Source organism: Lissotriton vulgaris, chromosome 3_1 (assembly GCF_964263255.1).
Source record: "Lissotriton vulgaris chromosome 3_1, aLisVul1.2, whole genome shotgun sequence".
Lineage (NCBI taxonomy): Eukaryota > Metazoa > Chordata > Amphibia > Caudata > Salamandridae > Lissotriton > Lissotriton vulgaris.
This window is the reverse complement of record NC_141689.1, coordinates 508792898-508815900: the sequence shown is the minus strand read 5'-3', so window position 1 is coordinate 508815900 and position 23003 is coordinate 508792898. Positions and strand designations below refer to the sequence as shown.

Sequence of the window (23003 nt, the reverse complement as noted above, 5' to 3'; positions counted from 1 at the left end):
AACAAGGTTGAGAAAGGGAGCCCACAACTACATTTCTCTTTGGGTGGGCATAAAAGTTGTTAAACAACATGATATCAAAACAACTTTGCAGTTGAATAACTGTCCCAACGGGTGGGATAATCCTCGCCTCCGTGTCCTTAATAGAATCTAAAATTCTTGTCGCGATAGCTAGAAAATTCTGTATTCTATAGCAGGACCGGAGGCTTCTGATTATGCTGGTTCAAAGCTCATCAATCACAGCATCAGAAACATGAGGAATAGGCTCGTAATAAAATACTTTAAACATTGAATCTGAAGACCAATCAGCTGCCTTAAGAATGTCCTCCAAACGGGACCCTAATAAGTAGGCTTTAGAAGCCATAGCTCCTTTAGCGGAGTGAGCGCCATAAACAGATACATCAATACCAGATTCCGACATAATACATCTGACCCACCTAGCAAGAGTAGCAGCAGCGACTGGTTTAAATGGCTTTTGTACAGAAATTAACGGTGAACAACCTTTACAACAAAACTTTTACAATGCACTACCATTACAACGCGACCATTACAACGCAAACCATTACAACGCATTGCACTGGGGGGCGCTCTAGGATAGGGAATAAGTTTAATTTACTATCCAACACCTTCCCTAGTGTCTACGGGGACTGGAGTTGGAATAGTAAATTAAACTTTTCACTATCCAGCACCCCAAAGCGCTATGCGTTGTAAAGATTTGCGATGTAAAAACTGCGTTGTAAAGGCATGCGTGGTAAAAGTATGCATTGTAACGTCATACATCCGAAATTAACAGCTGACCCAAAGGGTCCACCCTGCGAGAAACAGTACGTTCTTCATAACTTTTTAAACATTACAAAACATGTAACTTGCTGTTGTGTGGAAAAGCAGGATACTCCACTGATCTAGACATTGTCTTAGTTCTTCTCGTGATAACGAAAGAGACACCCTGAGGAGAAAACATTCTACCAGCTAGATCTAAGGCTCTAACATCAGACACTCTTCGACAATGAAATAAGGCAAAGTAACATAGTAAGCTTAGCAGAAAGCTGTTTCAAGGAAAGAGCACCATTGTCAGGCCAGGATTCCAAAAGAGTAAGAACTTTCGTAAAGTCCCATGAAGTGGAATACCTGGGCCGAGAGGGATTGGCCACACGGACCCCTTTAAGCAATTTACATACCAAGGGGTGCATCCCCACAGGCTTACCATCAATATGATCGTGACCAGCTGAAATAGCGGATCTGAAGTTATTAACTGACCTGTAAGCAAGGCCTGACTCAGCAAATTCTGACAAGAAGTTCAGTACATCAGTTATAGATGATCCCACGGGATCCACCTGTTTCGAAAGGTACCAACCCACCCATTGTTTCCAGGAAGTAGAATATCGTTTCCGGGTGGAAGGAGCCCATGCCTGCTGCATAAAACCGGCAGCCGCCTGTGAAAGTCCTGCAATGCTCTCATGTCTCCGGAGAGCGTCCACACCATCAAGGTTAATTGGTTTTGAAGGACCAAGGGGTGGCATGACCCCACTGGGTCCAGGAGAAGCGTCGGGACTGTCGAGAGCAAGAAGGGGAGATCCACAGACAATTCCAACAGTGTGGGAAACCATGATTGAGTCGACCAAAACGGGGTCAACAGGACTAGGGAAGCCCTCTGACGGCGGACAAACGCTGCTACCCTCGGTATCAATGCAAATGGAGGAAAAGCATAATTCCTTTGTTGCCCCCAATGTTGCAGGAACGCATCCGTTCCCATCGCCATTGGGTCCGGTTTCCAACTGAAGAACCGGGAAAGTTGGGAATTGAGGCGAAATGCAAACAGATCTATCATGCAGGGACCTCGCATATCCATGATCTGCGCAAAAAGTGATGGAAGAAGCTTCCAATCGCTGAAGTCCCTCAGAAACCGGGAGTTCCAATCCGCCACCTGATTGAACTTCCGTGGGAGATACTCCGCCACAACAGAGATCTTGCGATCCAGGTAAAAATGCCAAACCTCCTTCTCAATGTGCACTAGCCTGCGGGACCTCGTCCCCCCCAGACGGTTGACGTATCTCACCGCTGAGACATTGTCCAGTCGAAGCAGTATGCAACAATTGCTTTTCAGCGGTGAGATAGACTTGATGGCAAAGGTCCCTGCCAACAATTCCAGACAATTGATGTGCAGCTTTAGCTCCTCTGCTGACCAACTTCGCCCTGTGGTAAACTCTCCACAGAGAGCACCCCTACCCCACTGACTGGCTTCTGACTCGACAACCACGTCTGGGGCGGTGCCAAAGATAGCTCGCCCGTTCCAATCTGTAATGTGCTCTAGCCACCATTGCAGCTCCTCTCGAGCTTCTGGCGAAAGGGGAATGAGGTGATCGTATTGAAAAAAAATTCTTAGGTAAAAGATTTTTAGCCTTTGCAGGGCTCTGTAATGTAGAGGGCCCGGAAAGATAGTTTGAATCGAGGAGGCCTGGAGGCCCACAATTCTCTCCAGAACCCGCAAGGAAATCATCTCCTTGGTTAACGTGGTCCTGATCTCCCTCTTTATGGACCTGATCTTGCTCACTGGAAGAAGAAGCTGCGCTGACACTGAATCTATTGTGAAACCCAGGAATTCCATCTGCTGGTTCGGTATCATCACTGATTTTTTGGCATTGATAATAAACCCCAAATTCTGGAACAGGGTTGTTGTCCACTTTAAGTGTGTAAGGAGTAGCTCCCGATCCTGTGCCAGAATCAGCATGTCATCCAGGTATACAATGAGCCGCACTCCCATCTCTCGGAGACGAGAGACCACCGGTTTGAGGAGCTTTGTGAACACCCACGGTGCTGAGGAGAGGCCGAAGGGGAGAGAACGATACCGGTACCACTATCCTTTCCAAGGAAACTGCTAGAATTTTTGATGTGGGGGGCAAATGGGGACAGTGAGGTAAGCATCTTTTAAATCCAGGCGGACCATCCAGTCCTTCTCCAGCAGGAGATCTCGCAAGAGGTGAATACCCTCCATCTTGAAGTGGCGATACACTACAAAGGGATTGTAATCTCTCAAATTTAATACTAGGCGCTGACCGCCACCCTTTTTCTGGACCAAAAAGACGTTGCTGCAAAAACCTCCTGGAATGAAGGGTCCTAAAGCAATGACTTGCTTGGCCAACAACTCTTCTAGCTCTGAGTCTATAAAACTCTGCTCTAGATGGGAAAAAAAGAGAGGCTGAGGAGGGAAGGCTTGATGAGGACACTCGGTCATCTCTATGTTGTACCCCTGCACCATTTGAAGGATCAAAACGTCTGACGTGAGGACCTCCCAATTCCTCACAAAATGTCTCAACCTGCCCTGCCCCCCAGAGGTAAAACAGGACTCATTGGACTTACCAGAGGACTGATTATCAAAGTTCTTGTAGCCCCGGTTGACACCCCGATTAAAGCAGCCTCTGTATCTGCGGGATCTGGACGGGTAGAACCCCGCCTGGTCGGGTTTCTTGGTGTATCCCCCTCTGCCACGTAGAGGGGCGTATCCTCTCTGGGGACTGTTATTAGAGAAGCGGCCGGTCGAATGTCCCCGGCCACGCCTGACCCTTCCAGAGACCTGATGTAAAACTCTCTTCAGCGATGCCTGCGACTTGTCAAGGGACGCAAAAATGCTAACAAACTTCCCAATGTCCTTAACAAATTTGTCACCAAAAAATTTTCCTTCGGCCAGAGGACCTGGCTCCGAAGAGGCCAATTCCACCAACTGTTATGTTACGTTACGATTATTTATTATGCGCACAGATACTCCAGCCAAGGAGCGTCCTGGCGCAGAACTGTGGATCAATCCAGAGTAGAACAGACTTCCTTCTCTCAGAAGCAAGGGCGCAGTTAGCGTTCCCAAGCATGCAGATAGCACGTTGCACCCAACCAGCCAGAACCTCTGGATGGATGGCGTTGCCTGTTTCCTGAGCTTGGGGGGGCTCATTCCGGTATTTTTGCCAATGGGCCTGAAAGGTCAAGGACCTTGTCCTGGCACATCTTAAGCGTGCGATCAATCCCCTTCTTGGAGTCCTTCTTATATTTCTTCAGGAAGGTAGTCATGGAGGTGTCAATGTCAGGGGTCATGGCCACTTTGTGGGCAAGGTGGGCGTGGGCACTCTGACTTCAGGGGAGCCCTAACCTCCTTGTCAAAGGCTTTGCGCAGATGAGTTTCGAAATACTCTGCCACAGCCGGGGGGGGGGGAACCCAATCAGAGGACCTGGGGTGGACAATATCCGAAGGGTCAAAGGAGAAGGGAGAAGGAGTGACAGGGGACGAGGCATGCTTGCGCTTCTTGGTGCGCTTACAGTGCTTGGAGGCCTGTGAGGAATCAGTATCGGTATCCGTGTCAGTAGTGGTATCTAGCACCGTAACGTGAGGGGGCAGGGGTCTGGTCGGGTCAGGTTCTGCACCTGCAAAGGCCTCCTTAGATTTATACAATTTAGTGTAGGAATGGACATGGGGCCAGGAGGGGTCCACAGGAACCTTCTTCAGCGCCATGAAACCCCTGGGTGTCCGCGCGCTTAACAAATTCCGCATAGAAATAGAAATAGAAATAGAGGGGGGAGGGGCCTTATCCTGGTTGGAACTAGGAAGGGGCTTAGGCTTATCAGGGACTAGTAATTCTAGCTTTTTGGCCAGGGCCGAGGAAAGGGCCTTATCTAGCTTAGCATCAAGTTTTTTCATGGACTCTTCATTGTAATACTCCTCATCGCCCTGTTCAGTACACACAGTAACCTCCTCTTCGCAGTAGTCAAACTCTGCCATTGTCACACCAGAATTGTACAATTCCAATCAAATCCCCAGGGGGAAGCTCTATTGTCCAGCCCGCAAGGGCGTCGGTCGGGAGAATGTGCCAGGCGCAGGAGTCAGTCAATACTAATTAAAACAGTCACTGCACAGCTTATAAAGTCCAATCTAGGACTAATGGAGGTAGTAGGGTCTTATGTAATCACTAGAAGGCCTTCCAAAACTTGTGCAAGCTCCCTAAGCTCAAGGAGTGCAAGGGTTAATATATGCTGCCCTCGTTGGCAAGTATGGGGAAAAACGCTGCCTTTTGATGTCCAAAAACAGCCTCACCGACTCCTGGCCAACTGCCTAGAGTCCCCACTTCAGCCGGGGAAAAGAGCATCCGAATGGCACTGTAATCAGGGCTGCGCGCGTAATGAACGCGTTCGAGTCCCCGAGACGCACGCTGGGAGCTCGCGAAGGCCTTGGCCCGCGTCTCGCTCCCAGAGGGGGGGCCAAGTCACTCACTAGCGCGTAACGCAGTGAGATGCAGCTGCAGCAGCCGACAGCTCCACGAAGGGAGAGGGACCTGAAGCACAACACGCGCTGAAAGCTAAACTCTAAAACTAATGAAACTGAGTGTGGCAGGGAAGCCGCGCTCCGGTCTAGGAAGCAATAAACTCAGTGCAAGCAGCGCTCGCAACTACAAAACAAAAATGAAATTTAGCAAATATCAGTATAACAAGCAATATAACAAGCTATATAAGCACCAAATATTGCAATCACCAGTAAAATATACATCAATATTAGCATATGCGCAGGTTAATCACACAATATAGGGAGAAAAGTAGAGAGGCACTTATCTTGCCTGCGGAGCAGCAAAGAAAGAGGAGGCAGGATTAGTGTCTCTCTACTTTGTTTGCTTTTTCATGATGTGATTGGACGTTATATTGGAGGCGTGGTTCAAAGCCTCATGGATATTGTAGTTTTTAGGTCTCGCCTTTACCATTCCGCAGGAATGGGAAATGGGGAGAATTCAAGTCGGCTATTTTCTCTTCAAACCAAAGGGCTTTCAGCCGCGGTTTTCTTGCAGTTCACGTGAATCACGTGATCAAACATGCACGAGCATTCACGTCCAGGGCTTCTCCTCCCCTAGCAGCACTCCTCCCACACCAGCAACTCCCCCCTCCCACACCAGCACCTCCCCTCTCTCTCCCCGCAAACACAGCCTTGTCCTAGCAGCACTCCTCCCACACCAGCACCTCCCCCCTCCCACACCAGCACCTCCCCTCTCTCTCCACGCAATCACAGCCTTGCCCTAGCAGCACTCCTCCCCCCTCCCACACCAGCACCTCCCCTCTCTCTCCACGCAATCACAGCCTTTCCCTAGCAGCACTCCTCCCACACCAGCACCTCCCCCCTCCCACACCAGCACCTCCCCTCTCTCTCCACGCAATCACAGCCTTGCCCTAGCAGCACTCCTCCCCCCTCCCACACCAGCACCTCCCCTTTCTCTCCACGCAATCACAGCCTTGCCGTCTGGTGGCATCTTACATTGCATTTGTTTGGCTAGTACTTTGTCTTAACTCACTGACACACTTTTCAAAGGAAACTCACCTGGTTCCCACCTTCATTGGGACTATTTCTGTATGTGTTGTCTTTCCTTTATGTAAGAGCTGGGCCAGTACAAGTCTACCTGTCACAGCCATTACAGTTTGTAAGTCTTAGCTCTTGTGGGGACAGCTCATGAACGCCCAATATCGGCTGCAGTGGTGTATGATGAAGTTAGGAACTGTTGGGATCTGGACACCAGATTATAAGTCACTTCCAGCCTCCTGCACAGTAGTCTTGCCATGGATCGCCGTCTTGCGTTACATGGTGTAGTGGTGTCCAATCTGAGACCAAGAAAGCTGTGTGCATGCCAAATATTTTAGGAGATTCACGTAACCTAATTCTAGATACAATTACTGGAGTGTTGGAATTGTGAAAGGGGAAAACCGGGCGCAGCTGGAGCGCTGAGGTCATCAGAGGTCTATTTCTACCGCAAACACGCTCTGTTCCTCTTGCGCTTGCAGTGAAACGGAGCCCCTCTCCAGGCACGTTTCTCAGCAGCGCTCCTCTATCTCAGATGAATGCAGAGGAACATTCGGCGCACAGCTGTTGTTTTCATTCCCTCGCTGGTGTGGGTTTAACAGGCGCCATGGTGTGATGGGCGCACAGACCGAGTCTGCGCAGGCGCAGGACGGAGCTGTGCGCTCTTTCAAACAATTAAGTTACTTCTGTTAACTCAGCAGAGGGGTAGCGCAGCACTCAAATCAAATGACAGGTTTTCGAATACCTTGCGCCAGCAAAGAGTCATGCAAAGTAACGCCTCCTTGAAGCAGGCGCTAATCTGGAGAAATGTTTTTATTTCTCAAACAATTTCGCAGAATTTATGTGCACATCTTCATACCATTCCGCAGGAATGGGAAATGGGGAGTGCATGTGAAAAACGGGAGAATCACGTGACCACAAGCCTCTCGTGAACGAGCCCAGCCAGCCCAGCCTCCCGCACACAACTTCTCCCACCCCCTCCCTCTCCAGCGCCTGCCTTCCTTGACTCGCATTAGATCATCAGAGGCAGCCCAGCCAAGCACACGCATTTCCCCACAGGCTTACCCATTGCATCACCACATCAAAGCCAGCCATCTGTTGCTACCCCAGCGTGGTGCCAGCAGCTTCACTTCAGGCATCCACTCCCCCCGCCCCCTACTTCACACTTCTCACGGTCACCAGGCTGTGTTTGCACTCCCAAACTCTCTTTCTCTATGTAAACTTCTCCGCGAGCACACTCACATTTCAAGAGTTCTGTGGAAACTTCAGAATTTTATTCATTATTATTTATATATTTAAATGACTCATCAAGAACAGAGAGAAAGTGTAGCCGAGTATCAAGCGATCGCTTGCTTGCGGTCAGACATACTTATTTGTTCGCTGTTTTTTTTTCTCGGGTTAAATTTGCTCTGCATGGGAATTTGACATGCTCCAGGGCCCGTCCACAAAGACGGGCAGACAAAAGGGTAGGAAGTGTGTCCTCGCGGCACTTTCCCGGGTGCAAATGTGCGACACAAAAAGGGCTAGTGTAAGCAGAATCAACTCCACACTTTCCTTGCAAATGTGGAGTTTGCTTTAAACGCAGTTTGCACCAATGAAACAGAAAGACACGGACACACACCTACACAGAAGTCCCGAGGAGCCATAATTATAAATGGACAGCTCGTGTGTTTTCACTTGAGGGTTGTTTTTCGAGTCCGCTCAAGCGTGGCCACCAACACGCCCGAATATGTCTCTGTAGGGGCAGTGGGTGTTCGTGTGAAGGAAGAAACGCTTTGCGGAGAAGTGCCCCCCTCCGCCCCCACCAAGAGGTTTATGTTATTGGAAGAATGTTCTAGTTTGGAGGAGGAAATGCAGCTCGAAAATGGCTAGTGCAAGCAAGGCATTTCTGAGCTCGTGTTTGTGCCTTATTTAGGACCGGGGCATGGTCATTTATAAGGCGATGTTTACGTGTTAAGAAGTGTTATGACAAGCTGTTTCGGATTCCAGGGAAGAGGCCTCCACGGCACTCAGGGACACCACCACAGCCCTTAGGGACACCAACACAGCACTCAGGGACACCACCACATCACTGATGTACACCACAAAATCAATCAGGGACACCACCACATCACTCAGGGACACCACCACACCACTCAGGGACACCACCACACAACTCTGGGACACCACCACACCACTCTGGGACACCACCACACCACTCTGGGACACCACCACACCACTCTGGGACACCACCACATCACTCACGGACACCACCACATCACTCACGGACACCACCACATCACTCACGGACATCACCACATCACTCATGGACACCACCACATCACTCACGGACACCACCACATCACTCACGGACACCACCACATCACTCACGGACACCACCACATCACTCGGGGACACCACCACATCACTCGGGGACACCACCACATCACTCGGGGACACCACCACATCACTCTGGGACACCACCACATCACTCTGGGACACCACCACATCACTCAGGGACACCACCACATCACTCAGGGACACCACCACATCATTCAGAGACACCAACACAGCACTCAGGGACACCACCACATCACTGATGTACACCACAAAATCAATCAGGGACACCACCACATCACTCAGGGACACCACCACACCACTCAGGGACACCACCACACAACTCTGGGACACCACCACACCACTCTGGGACACCACCACACCACTCTGGGACACCACCACACCACCCACTCTGGGACACCACCACACCACTCTGGGACACCACCACACCACTCTGGGACACCACCACACCACTCACGGACACTACCACATCACTCACGGACACCACCACATCACTCACGGACACCACCACATCACTCACGGACACCACCACATCACTCACGGACACCACCACATCACTCACGGACACCACCACATCACTCTGGGACACCACCACATCACTCTGGGACACCACCACATCACTCTGGGACTCCACCACATCACTCCGCACCATAACAGCATCACTCAGCACCACAACAGCACTGTCCTTGCTGGCTAACAACAAGCATTCCCATAGCCAATAGGACTCGCATTAGGAAAGTGCAAGCTATTGGCTTTGTAAATAACAATGCTATTAATTTATATATTTTCAATGCCAACACATATTAAAAAAATAATTGTCATTTACAATACCAATAGCTCACACTTTCCTAATGCGAGACCTATTGGCAACGCCAGTGCTTGTTTTACATGTGTAGTTTTACTTTCTTAGGCTGCTGTGTTTTGCAGTAAAGAAACGAGAAAGCATAATCAGAAGCCTCCGGTCCTGCTATAAAATTCCATAGTCTGTGTCCGAGACATGAAAAGGAGCGACCACCCATTCTAGTTAGTTTAAAACTGGGTGTTACATAATCACCTTGAATGGATGAGCGTAAAGACCGGAGAGGGACATATGGATGGATAAGCTCCTGAAGATAAACCTGAGCGGTCCCTTGTTTGATTTTAAAGACATAGCACAGGGTCTTAAATTTGATACGACTGTCAATGCGGAGCCAATGCAGGTCCCGAAGGAATGGAGAGATGGATATTTTCCTTGGGACGTGACATAGGAGGCGGGCTGCGGAATTCTGGACGACCTGGAGCTTCTTCAGTACATCCTGACTTCCACCCAGGTAAACAACTTTACCGTAGTCCAGGAGAGAGGTGATAAGTGCCTGGACTACCGTTCTTTTAGTGGAGTCAATAAATGCATCAAGAAATATTGGTGAGAATAATTTCATAAAATCAATTCAAAATCGGTTCCCTGGGACCCTGGCCACTCCTAAAAAATTGTTGTAAAACATTCATTTTTCTGAAACACATCCCATTTTTCCTCTAGGAAAACGGGCTGTATTAACACATAGATTGCGTTATTTAAAAGCAGTCGAAGAACTATATTGTCCGTTCCCCACAGCCTCCTATTTCTTTTCCTTATGATGTCGTGTGTATTCGCGCCATAATATTCTGTTGTTATAGTCTTCGTTGAAATATAGTTTTAAAAATGTCCAAGAACTATAACGCCCAGTACTGCTTCCCACTCCTAAATCGTCTTCCATTGCGTCCCCGGAGTTCAGATTTCCAGTGCACATGGCTGAGCATCATCAAAGAGGAGGGAAGGCAGAAAGGTGCGCTGGAGGAGACAACGCCTCTTCTGTGAGCCCCGGGAGGCGGGGGCGGGAGGGGGAGCTCTGACAGCGCAGGGACAGCACACAGGGCATGTGCATCCTGCTCGGAGGCTGTCGCTGCTCTTCGCGTGCTGCGAGCTCGGAGATGAGAATTGCGTCTATGCCCGGCTGCCTGCGAGGCGGTCACCAGCGAGAAGGAGGACCGTGATTTGCAGGAGGGAAGCCGCGCAAGGCTAGGAGCCATAGCTGCTGTGCGGAGGAGTGCACAAGTCAGGCCTGGCTTCCTGGCGGTGATCGGCTGCTGGAAGAGAGAGGTGCAGGGCCCCTGGACAGTGGTGAACTGGTGAGTGAGCGGGCAGAGGAGATCCTGCCATCAAGGGTCACGCCGCATCAGTGCCAGCTCCTACAGGCAGAGGACATGGTCGGACAGCCGGATTAAGCGCCTGACCGCTGCGGCTGGGGCAGGTATTGGTTCTCCTGATCTTGAAGGTGAGCACGGGGATGGAAGCGAGGATGCTGCCACGGCCCCACTGGCGGCGCAGAGCCGAGGCTGGACAGCGGTGCCCGGTGCTGGTGATGGCGGTGAAACGCATGTGGCACAGCCGCAGTAAATGATAAGGACCCACAAGCGAGGTGGCAGGAGCGGGTGGATAGAACGAGCTTGGCATCGGCGAAGGAGGGCGCTGTACGTGAGCGACTGGCAGCCAAGAAACGGCGAACCGTGATCACTGACCCCCGCACGCAGAAGTGACACCCACTGCCCAGCAGCCACCCCCGCCCGCGATGTGACCGAGCGCAGGTGAGGCGGACCCGCAGCGGGCGACCGAGGGGCACCAGGGGAGGCATGGGCTGCGCTCCCAGCATTCACGTATCGCAAAGCGGCGTTATCTATTGCCGCGACTCGGACGAATCCAACTCCCCACACCAGACCACCACCATCTCGCAGGGCACGGCGGCCACACTGCACGGGCTTTTTATCAAGACGGACGCGGCAGACTCCATCCCTTCGGTGCTGGCCTACCAGAACCGCCCCCAGCAGCAGCAGCAGCAGCACCCGCGGGGCGGAGCCCGCAAGGGCTGCGGGGGAGCGACGGGGCAGCACTGCTGCAGCATCGAGGCCGAGACTCAGACCAGCCACACCAGCGTAAAGGTGAGTGTGCCACAGTGACACACACTGGCACAGACACATACATTCAGGCACTGCACAGCGCAGTGAATGACAACTGGCGCACCTACGTAAAGCCTGTTGGCATCAAGGCAGGACTTGGAAGCAACCAGCACTGGCAGATTGCTCCTCGACCGGCTATAGAGCGACAGGAAGACACTCACGTATGGTATTAAAATATGATAACCCACCCCAAACCACTCTGCAGAGCTTTGACATAGTCAGGGCTACTTGAATGATACAGCATGGAATACCTAAGTATGCGGTAAGGGTTTAAAAAAATGTGGCAAAATCATGGCCACATTCTCTGTTGGTATTACTTCTATCCATTTGAGATAGAAACATTTTTGGTGAAATCAGCAAATAATGTGCCAGTTGCAGGAACTCCATAATTATGTGGTAAACACTGCAACCACAGAATCACCTAACTCAACTGACCTTCACCACTGCCCCTTGCTATTTTAACAGTTTATTCGAGGAAGGTAAACAAAGCCTAAATATTCTGATTCCACTCATTGCCCATTGTTCTACTATGAAGAAAATAGCTTTTCAAGCTAACTCAGCCAAAAATAAACAATTAATATATAAATATTTAATAAGTATCATGTATTTTTATGGTCCTATATTGACATCTTGAGGTTCTGGGGACATTTATAAACAGGTAATCAATGAAGAGTGGACCAAATCGGATACTATGTCAGAGTCTCACAGTTGTCCCAGAAACCCTCAAACTGTACTTGCCTACAGTGGTATATAGCATCTCCATTGGGGCGATTTTTGTGGGTGACCTCATCATCAGGTTCTGCACCTTGGTACTCGCTTCCCCAGGTGACTGATACTTCCATCTGGAGGGAGAGTATCCGGTAAGTAAAACTGGTGGGATCTGTAAGATTAATAAAATTACCTCCCAGGCCTAAATAGGTTTCATATTGACACAGAGGAATAGGAGTAAGGTTAAAACAGTATGTGTGGCGTGGGATGAATTACTTATCTTTGGAGTCAGGCAGAATGGTCAACAAGTTTCGGGCAAAAAATGCCCCTAAGGGTCAATTGCCTTCATCAGGACTGTAAATGATCAGATCCCTATTCTTCTTGGTATTCTGGTAAGTTAATTCACTTACGGTCCTTCATTCTCAACGAATCATTGCTGCAGGTATATTAGGCAGTGACTTGATACCCAATTGCACCAATGAGTGATAAAGGAATCCCTGCCCTCACCTGTCTGTGTGTTTTTGAAACTATGGCCCTCAAATGGTGGCCAGTAATTTGTGATATATATCATACATGATAAAATCAGACTCTGCTGATTCAGAATTTATCGGGTGCAATAAATACCACCCTTTTACTTTTCTCTGATAATGGGGAATAACATGGATTTTGGTGCTTACTACACAAAAATCTGCATATCCCAATAATTGCCAAGCAATTTACCACCAAAAATACAGGTGTTATCTACTAAAATATATCCAAGGGATATGACTTTTATCTTAATGCTCACAATTCCAGTATGTGCTGTAACAAGAGTTTCTGTACATTTTGGAATTTATTTGCTCACTACCCATGAGGCATTAGGTGGCCCACAAAAAGTTGCAGATTAATATACCTGCAGCAACAATTTGTTGAGAATGTAGGAACGTAACTGAATGAACTTACCAGAATACCAAGAAGAGTAGGTATCTGACCTTTTACGATCCTTACGAAGGCCATTGACTCCTAGAAGCATTTTAAAGGCTGAAACATGTTAATCATTCACCCTGATGCCAAGGATAAGTAGTTAGTCCCACAGCGCAACACACTGTTATTAACCTTATCCCTATTCCTCTGTAACCATAGTAAACCATTTTTAGGTCCAGCCTAGCGCAGCACGCATGCGCTGCTCTATGGGAGGCTTCTTGTGAGCACTCCATACTGTTCCTAAACTTCTCAGTGGGAGTTAGTTAACTCCCACATATTCTATTGGCCCTTCGCCTGTTGCTTTCAGTAATGAAAGCACGCAAATGGACAAAGATGGCAGCATGTCCCACTTTTCTTCCAAAAGTTAACTCCCATGACCTAAGGCTCTCGGGAGCAAGCAGCGGCGCGCTGCATTCCTCATCATGGATCAGGTTACTGTGGCCACAGCTTTCACTTTCGCGTGCATCTGCGGGAACGATGCCAGCTGCATTCATTACAACGCACATGCGCGCACCACTTTTTAATTATGTTTATTTACACAATACATCCACAGCGTGCTAGCCACATTTGCCGAGTTACACGGTTCGTTGTATGTGTATTAGTTTGTTTTATGTGTATTTACAAGTTTCCAAAAGTCACCAAGCATTTGTGTAGAACTCCTGGAAAGTTGTCAGTTGGCTGGTTTCCTGATGTACTGCAGGAATCTGTGAATTATTGCTTTAGCGTGTGAATTGGTAGTTCTCTGTTTGTGATTTTACAGTTACACCTGTTTAAATGTCAGCACCCTGGTGCGGTGGCACTTTTGTTGCCTTGTCTTTTTTTTTTTTTTACAGGCAAATTATTTTTCTTTGTGAATAAGAAACGTCTTCCCTGTCACCTTTTGGGGTGCACCATCCCCCTTCACACCATGGTAACAGGTTTAATCCTGCCTGTGTCAGCAGTAATTCTTTAACCATTTCTATGGTGTTAACGGAATGGGGAGTTTGTGAATGAGTGCAACTAATGGCTGTGTGGTTAGGGTTCAAGAATGTTGTTGCAGCTCTGACACTTTATTGCCCCGACCATCATCAAACCACTATCCTAGATTCCTGTCAATGTCCCAAATCACTAGGAAGAACCTCTGCCCTACCCACAAATGCATCCCAGGTGGGGTCCCACAAAGACTCCACTAACAGTATATGTCACGGGTACTCGCTGCACCTCCGGGCCTGCGCGGGAAGTTAGAGTCTACAAACGGTATCACGTACGCCGTCAGGTAATTACAGCGTACATGTACGCCTGCTGTAATAGATGGTTCTCGTTTCTTACGTGTGCTCGAATTCCTATCCTCAGTGTGCTGAAGTCCAATCTCTTCTTGCCTCGGGTTGCTTGGGCCTTGTCCATGTACACAAGGATGACCATCCCCTCAATGTTAGTTAGCAAGTAAAATATCTCCCACACCATTTTTGCTATTAAGACAGACAAAATTAGGATGAGGTGGCCCCTCACAATCTTCACACAAATGTCACTGCATCTGGTGCACTAATGGCCCTTTAAAAAAAAAAAGAGCACCATTATCTCCACACCATCCTCAAGGCATCTCTCACAGGACGCTGTATCTGTCATTTGTAAACTGAACAGGCATTGGCATAGCCAATAGGTCTCGCCTTTGGGACATTATAAGTGTTTAGCGATGCAACAGTTGATATTGATGCACCAAGAAAATTGTGCTGGAAAACTAAACACTTATAAGGACCCAAAAGCGAGACCTTTTGGCTATGCCAATGCTTGTTAGGCGTAGAAAGGTAGTTTTATTTGTCGCACGGATCCAACCAGTTTTACTTAGCAGATACTCTCCCTCCAGTTGGAAGCATCACTCACCTGGGGAAGCAGTAGCGAGGTGTGGACCCAAGCATGATGCCACCCACAAAAAATGCTCCAGTGGAGATGATAGACACCGCTGGAGACAAGAGGGGTTTAAGGGTTCCCAGGACAACAACTGTGAGACTTTGACATAATATCCAATGTAGTCCACTCTTCTTTGATTACTTGAGTAGTCCTCTGGGAGCCGATTGGATCCCCTTATGCTTCTATCTCCCTGTTGTGATTAACAAAGACATTTATAATCCACCCATTCTTAAGCCTTGTGGTTTATGATGTCACCAGAACCCCTTGAGGGGAATGTTATAGCTTTGTAGCCCACATTAGTGGGCTATAAAGGCCATTAAAGACCCTCTCCAGCATTAAAGGCCCGAGCCAAAGGCGGGGGGGCCTTTACCAAGGGAGCGGGGCTTTAATTGGCAGTATAGTTCAGCTACAGCGGGCTATAAAGCTATTGGAACATTCCATCCCATGTGGGCAGAAAGTTCTAATTAACAAACAAAGGCTGCACGGAGTCCGAATGGGTTAAAATTCCCATCTGCTCTGAAACCTTTGTTCCCAGCTCTTGGCAAACATTGGAATGTTGGAGCTCTGGGTTTCTACCAGTCACTGGAAGCCTGGGCCCTTATTTATGAAGGCCTTGCGTCAGTTTTGCGCCGCCAGTGCGTCACTTTTTGTGACGCACCAGCGGCGTAAAAAATGCGCCTTGTTGCGCCATATTTAAAAAGTGACGCATCTAGGTAGATGCGTCACTTTATAAACCCCTGCGCCACATTATACCTGCGTCAGGTATAATGTATGCAGAGGGGCGTTCCCCTGCAAAAAGCCTCGTAATAGTGACGCAGTGAAATCTATGAGATTTCACTGCGTCACTTTTAGGATGCTGTTGCGTCAAAATCTTGTGCCTGCCTCACAGCAGGCGTAAGACTGACGCAAGCCCTTTCACATGGGGCTTTCCCCATGTGAAAGGACGCATTGCTGGAGTTGCGTCACTTTTGTGACACCCTCCAGCAATGCGTCACTTTTGCGCTTACAGATACGTCAGAAATACTGACGTATCTGTAAGTCCTTGCGACATGATGCATCATACATTAAATATGACGCATCAGGAATGTCGCAAGGAGTGCGCAGTGAAAAGTGACGCATCGCTGTTTTCACGCAGCGATGCGTCACTTTTCATAAATGAGGCCCCTGGAGCTTCTAATGACTGGTAGAAGTGATGCAGAGATACCAGTTGGAAGGGAGAGGTTGGGACCAACTGTATGGTGTGATGTAAAAGTAGTTTGAACCCGGCTGAAATTAGAGGCTTGACTGTCCCCACCCCCCTTCAACCCCCTTTTTCTGGCTCTTTTCTGTTGCTGTATTCTTCATGTTTACCACATTAACACCTGGAAATGGTTTAGTGAACTTTGATATTGATTCCTACTTGTTGCAGCTAATAATATGTGCTCTTTCTTCAGACTCGAGCACAATTTATCATGTTGTTTATGTACCTGCGGAAGGTTGTTTGTTACATTTTTGCGACTCCACAATGGACCATATTGCAGTAGATCGAGTGTTGAATAACTTTAACTCTAAGTAGCTTAACACAGTGTTTGAATTGTAAGAATGAAGGGGTTTTATGGAGCATAGACCATTCACATGATTACTGCATTTCTCTGTGGGGGATACCTTGGGATTAAGTTACAAATTAGAAACAGGTTCTTATTTTATGCTTTGAACATGCAAGCATCCCCAGGACAGTGCATTAGAGTCAATCTAGTGATGGACCACTTGGAAGGAAGAAGCTGGATTCATCACAAAACCTTTAGCGGCGTACATAGTCCACTTTGATGCACATTGCTGCAGATCTCTCTTACAACATGAAAATGCAGCCTTCTTCTAAAGAAACCTGGGGGCCATGTTGATGGAGTAGTTGACAGGAGTGGGATCATGAAAGGAAGCAGCCAGCAGGCAGTCTCTCTGGTGTTATGTATGTTGTAGCCCCCTTAACTGTTAATGCGCTGTTTCATGCACAAAAATGTAAGCAGATACATGTAAACAAAATTGGAGTGAACAAGGCTTCATCCCAGTGCTTCTGGTGCATATGTGCATACATTGTTTTTATGTGCAGTAATCTCTCACAAATGCACTGCATTTGTATTCTTCCTATGTGGGACCTGGGAGGTGACATAATGGGATCTGCTCTGCATTTGTGTGCAATTACCACATGCAGAATTAGAACCAGCACACTTTAAAGTCTATTGTCGAGACTAAGGAGCTAAGGCGGCTTCCTGAGCCTCCTATCTTAATCAAAGAAGATTGCTGTTCACGACTGCTTGCTGGCATAAGGCATTATCTGCCCCCATGCTGCTTTTTATGTGTGGGACTATCCTCGCTGGCCCTCCAAAGTCAGCAAACACACTCTGTAGGTGCTTTGGAGGAATGACAGGATAATTGAAGAAAGGAGCCAGTGAGGTAGTCTTTGGTTAGTGTGTAGCAAAGGCGCAAAGGTTGTTATTGGGGAGCGGCACAACGTACCTCCTTTCTGTAAGAAATTGGGTTACTGGTTGAGGGGGCCTACCTGAGCAGCAACCGCAATCCTCGTCAGGGTGAAGCCACAAGCAAACCCCAAATTAACCTCTGCTGAACCTTGTGAAAGTTTGGCACAAAAACATTCAGGCTTAACTTAGAGGCAATGTGCTTAGTATTTCTGCAGCAGTTCAAACAGTTCCAAAGTAGGAACATCACACAAGGAAACTCTGTCACAATTTAGACTATAAACGTCAGCTTTTTCAAAGCTCACGCAAGACTATCGCTAACAATTTATGTGCTTGTATATACGCTCTCAAGTGATCTTATGGTTAAACTGCTTTATGGTAATCGAACTGCTGGCTGTTTATATGTGTATGTGCTCTCCTGAAATGAAAATGTTTTCGTAAATCAGTTATGCCTTGAACACCATAAGGTTTGGACTGTTGAAATGCACCTGTAAAGCGCTCTGACACCCTTTGTAGGGTCATGTTCGCGCTGGAGAAAACACTAAAATAAATAAATAAATAAAATGGCAAAAATCCAATCATTAAAACTGTAGATATGCAAATATAAAGATTAAGTTGATACCAGTGCCTAAAAGCACAAAGCACCAAATGTAGTTATCTCGTTTCACCAGACTGGGACAAGATCATAGGTTCAGACTGACCCTGATGGACCATGGGCTGGATACAGGGACCAAGTTAGGCCTGCTGAACAAAGTTTGATTTGTGGAGCATTGAGAGATCCTGCGTCGAGTATATTTTGCACAGCAGCAATTCTGGGGAGCTGCGTGGCTTTGATGTAAGGTCCTGCATCAAGGAAGCATTGCGCGTCAGACATTATGCAGTAACAGTTCCAAGGAGTTGCCTGCTCTGATGCAAGGTCCTTAATAGAGGAGGCATTGTGCAGTGGTGGTTCCAAAGAGCTGTGGGGTCCGGTGTTAGGGATGCACGTCCAAGGGACCGGGGTGGCACCACTTGGAGGATTAGGACTCACAGTAGGCATAGTCCAGGTGCAGGGCTTAAAGGTCTTGGAGCTTGTTGTGTCCTTGTAGATCAGAATAGAGGCCAGTCAACTACCCCTTACAGTGACTCTGATTGTCCTGAGTTCAAGATGCAGGTCCAGTCCTTTTCACTTAGGGAGCTGGCAGGGCAGCAATCAGCATGTCAGCAGAGCAGCAGGGCAGCAGAGTAGCAATTCTTCTGTTCTGCTGCAGCACAGCAGTACTTTGGAGTCTTCCACAGATACACAGGTGTACTGAAGAGTTAGGTCTGATGGTCCAATATTTATACTTAGTGGCAGCTTTGAAGTAGGAGAAGGTTCTGGAGGTTTTCACCCCTACAATGTGTGGCGTTTCCCCCTCCATGCACTTGCCCCAGCTTGTGTGGGGGCACACAAGACTAGTGTTAACTCCTTTGTGAGTGTGCTCAGGTAGAACCTTTGCTTTTTCAAGTGTGGTAGGTGACAGCTCTACCCCATTATCAAGTTGGAGATGGCCCATCCTGCCAACACCTGTTCTCACTTTCTCCCTCTGAATGAGAGCAATACGCAAAGACCAACTGCCAGCTGCACCTGATCTTGGGACCCAGGATAGAGGCAGCAAATGGTTCATTAAAGAGTATTTTAAATGACAATTCTTTAGACACCAAACCCAACATTCCAACTTGCTCCCAATTGAAATGTATCACCTAATAAATGTAATAAGGTAACCCAAAGGGATCCACTGGGAGATGTAGGTGCAGTAGGAAAAAAAATGTAAGGGTTCTTCGCTACCAAGACATGCAAAAGTTAAAGGTGCATATCCAACTTTTCAAATACACTGCACCATGCCCTATGGGCTGTATAGGGCCTACCTTAAGGCTGACATATATGTATTATAAAGGAAAGGTTTAGGCCTGGCAAAAGGTTTATTGTGCTAGATCTAAATGGTAGTGGAAAACCGCAGACACAAGCAGCAATGGCAGGACTGAAACATTTTTCAAAAGGCTTCTTAAGTGGGTGGCACAATATGTGCTGCAGGTGCATGAGTAGCATTTATTTACAGGCCCTGGGTACATGTAGTACCACTTTACTGGGGCTGTACAACTAAATTAACTGTGCCAAATGGGTGGAAATGAATGTTACCAGGTATTAGGGAGAGGGCACAAGCACTTTAGCACTAGTTAGCAGTGGTAAAGTGTGCAGAGTATTAAGGACAGCACAAAAACGAAGTCAACAAAAACAGGAGGATTGAAGGCAAAAAGTTTGGGGAAACAACTCCCAGGATGTTAGGTATACCACTCTCCATGCAGCATCTTCTGTCCTTCAAACGTCAACACAGTGTTCATGAGTAGTATGCCTTTATTTTGTGCAGAATAGTCTGTGGCAGGGCCTCCGAAGGCAACACACACCTTCTTGAAGGTTCTTCAGAAGAAGGCTGGCAGGATAGGTGTAGTTAGCAGCCCACAAGTTTGCCCAAGCTGCCACTTCTGTTCCTCATATCCCAGCCCATAATACTCCTCCAAACACTGGTTACATTTATATATGGAATGTCTGTACAATTGTCTGCTTGTAATGGAAAACAATCTTTGATTTGACATCTGCTGATACTTTCTTGATACGCTTACCACTTCTTCACAGATACTGACATTTTTTAGTGTAACCATAAATAAATATGCGTAGTGGTCAGGTAAGGAGTTTAGAAAACATACAATTCACACTTTCATTGTCTCTCTTTCTATAACCATCAACCCTGTAATAACAGTGCCCATTGTTAGTCTTCACTTACCATGTATTTACTGTGTAAAGGAGGGGTGCTTCGTCTGTGTTAAAAGGCAACGCTATGGGGACTGGCCACAAAGCAAAACAGCAGCTGGGGGCCACGGTGTGTAGTTAGGATCCCAGTGACCATGGGCTGTAAGGCAATAGTCTTTTGCAGTGCAAGAGTGGTGATTCATGACTTCTTCTCCTTTTTCAACTAAGAGCAGGTTATGAACAGAGAATCAGAGGCCTGGGATTCTGTCAACAGGCCTGGGGCGACAAGACCCTATCCTAGTTTCAAAACGCATGCCTTATTCTCTCAGCCCAGAAATGCTACTGTGATCATCACTAGTCTTTTTGTGCAGAAAAGTATGTAGTTTCACATATAAATAGATGACTGCAGGATTATGTTCCACCTTAACCCAGAAAGGATAGTGTGCATGGCTGGTCACTGCAGTGGGATATACTGTGGTAGCCAGTGCTGCATTCCCAGTGCACACACTCAGAGATGCGTCTTAGGTCTGATGAGGAAGCCAAAGTTATGGATGGCAGGGGATCAGCTGATGATCGGCTCGATCAAGTGGAATGTTGTGAGGGGAGGAATTCCTAACAGAATGATAAGTAGATACATGAGAGGAGAGGTGATGGCCCTACACAGTAGAGTGATCGAATGGGTTGTACCAAACAGAAAGAATGTAAAATGAACCTAGCAATTCTGCTTTGATATAAACCAGGAACAGCTGAAGAAACCTTCTAGGTCCACAGTCCCTCTACAAGGATTTTTTTCATGTTTGGACCCCTGCACATATATTTTTGTTCTGTGCCTCTTTCTTGTTTTGCATGTCTTTCTCCAGTCTCGTGCCCCATGTCTCGTGCCTTTGCTCTTCTCCCTCAATTTGTAATTCTCTTCTGCTCTTCACACTCACCTGACATTCAACGTCCCTTCTGCATTTCACTGTTATCCTTGTCCAAGTCTCTCTTCCCATGCCTGACCACACTTTCCTTGCACCTTCTCGAGCAAGTCGCTTTCTTTGGGAATGCTTTTCCTGGTGAATACTTTATCTAATCGCTGATTCCTCAAATTTTAAATCCCCCAGGACGTCAGACTGGATTCTGAACTATCACAGCATTTGCTCCTGTGCATTCATTAATGGAGCTTTTGGGCTATGCTGCAACCTCCCACCACCTTTATGAATGATGGGACAGAGCCTTTAATTAGTGCCACTCCTGCAGGCTGATGCCAGTTTTTCATTAATCCTCTCTGCACCCTCTGACAGAGATCAGCCTCGACAGGCTGCGAATGTGACAGTATGCAACATCAAACATGGAACCTTTTTAAAACCAAACAATGAGAGGGCAGTGAGGAATCTATTGTTAGGTAGAGTATTTATGAGAAAGGGACTTTTTATTTTGATTTATATTTCTTACCACAGATTCTTCTCTTTTTAAATACCAACCAAAGCACTACTCACAAAAAGGTGGCGTGTCTGAGTGGACTTAAACCAAAAAGTTCTGCGGGACCGAGTTGGCATAACAACCCACAATGCCTGGTGAAGGGGTGTACTAATGTACGTGTAGCAGCCTGGCTAATATCCAATACTAAGCAGTGCCATTGTTGTAGCTTTGGCTCCACTGGAATGAGTCCAATGACCCTCAGAAGGCTCCTTTTTGACCTTTTTGATTCATAACATGTTCCACCGGTACAAAGTTTGCTTCTGGACTGCCTTTCCCTTCTAGCACCAGCAAAGCCAACTAGAAGCTGATCATCTACTGATGCTGTTTTGTGCATTTGATATAAAAGCTGTGAGCTCTTTTTGGGTTCAACCATTGAACCCTCTCCTCCTTCTTAGAGGTTTGAGGCAGAACGAAAAAAACAGGAAGAGTGATAAACTGCCCTATGTGGAAGGGTGAAACCATCTACCGTAGAAAGCAGGTGGTGTATGGAGGATGCATTGGCATTGCACGATGCACAGAAGTATGGGAAATATTATTACAGTTTTCAACATGCTTAGAGAACAAATGTGCATAGGCTTGATGGGAGTGCACTTTAACAAATGAGTAACAAATTTAAGGTCCATTGAGGCATGACAAATGGCGCAGGGGGAACACATATTTGAACTAGGACTTTGAGCGTATTTGACAAAGGCATTCAGTGCCAAAGCGTTGTGCTTGTCATATGCATGCTGGTGATTGGTGTATACATGATTGGCTGATTTGAGTTAGCTTTAAGTCCCTTATCTAGGGATAAGACATATACAGAGACGATGTACCTCCAATGCTCCTCTGTGGACCTGCAGCACTGGTTGTGCCATACATGGAGGTAGCTCGTCGATCATGCCACAGGTTTACCCTAGTGAGGCCTGTGTGTGCAGTTTACTGCTACACTGCTTGCCATGTAAAAAACTACGTGCCAAGGTTCTGCATGTCTCTTGCTATATCAGAGTTCTTCCTGGGGACAGGGAGATGTGTTGGGAAGAGGTAGGGCATGTGTGTGTGTGTGTGCATTGTATGCAAGGTTTGTGAATGGCACTGGACGGTGTGGTTAATATGACGGGGCCTGCTTCTCGCAATGGATTAGCATGGGGGAATGTAGGAAAAG

General features: G+C 47.5%; 1 protein-coding gene across 1 annotated transcript in view; it reads left to right on the top strand.

The window, feature by feature from the left end:
• The first annotated feature begins 10573 nt into the window (after positions 1-10573).
• The window catches only part of PDE8B (phosphodiesterase 8B), a 1129923-nt gene continuing 1117493 nt past the window's right edge, over positions 10574-23003 (top strand). The window contains exon 1 of the mRNA XM_086960753.1: positions 10574-11602. Coding sequence (XP_086816879.1) covers positions 11297-11602 — 306 coding nt within the window. The 5' untranslated portion in view covers positions 10574-11296. The remainder of the gene's footprint in view (positions 11603-23003) is intronic.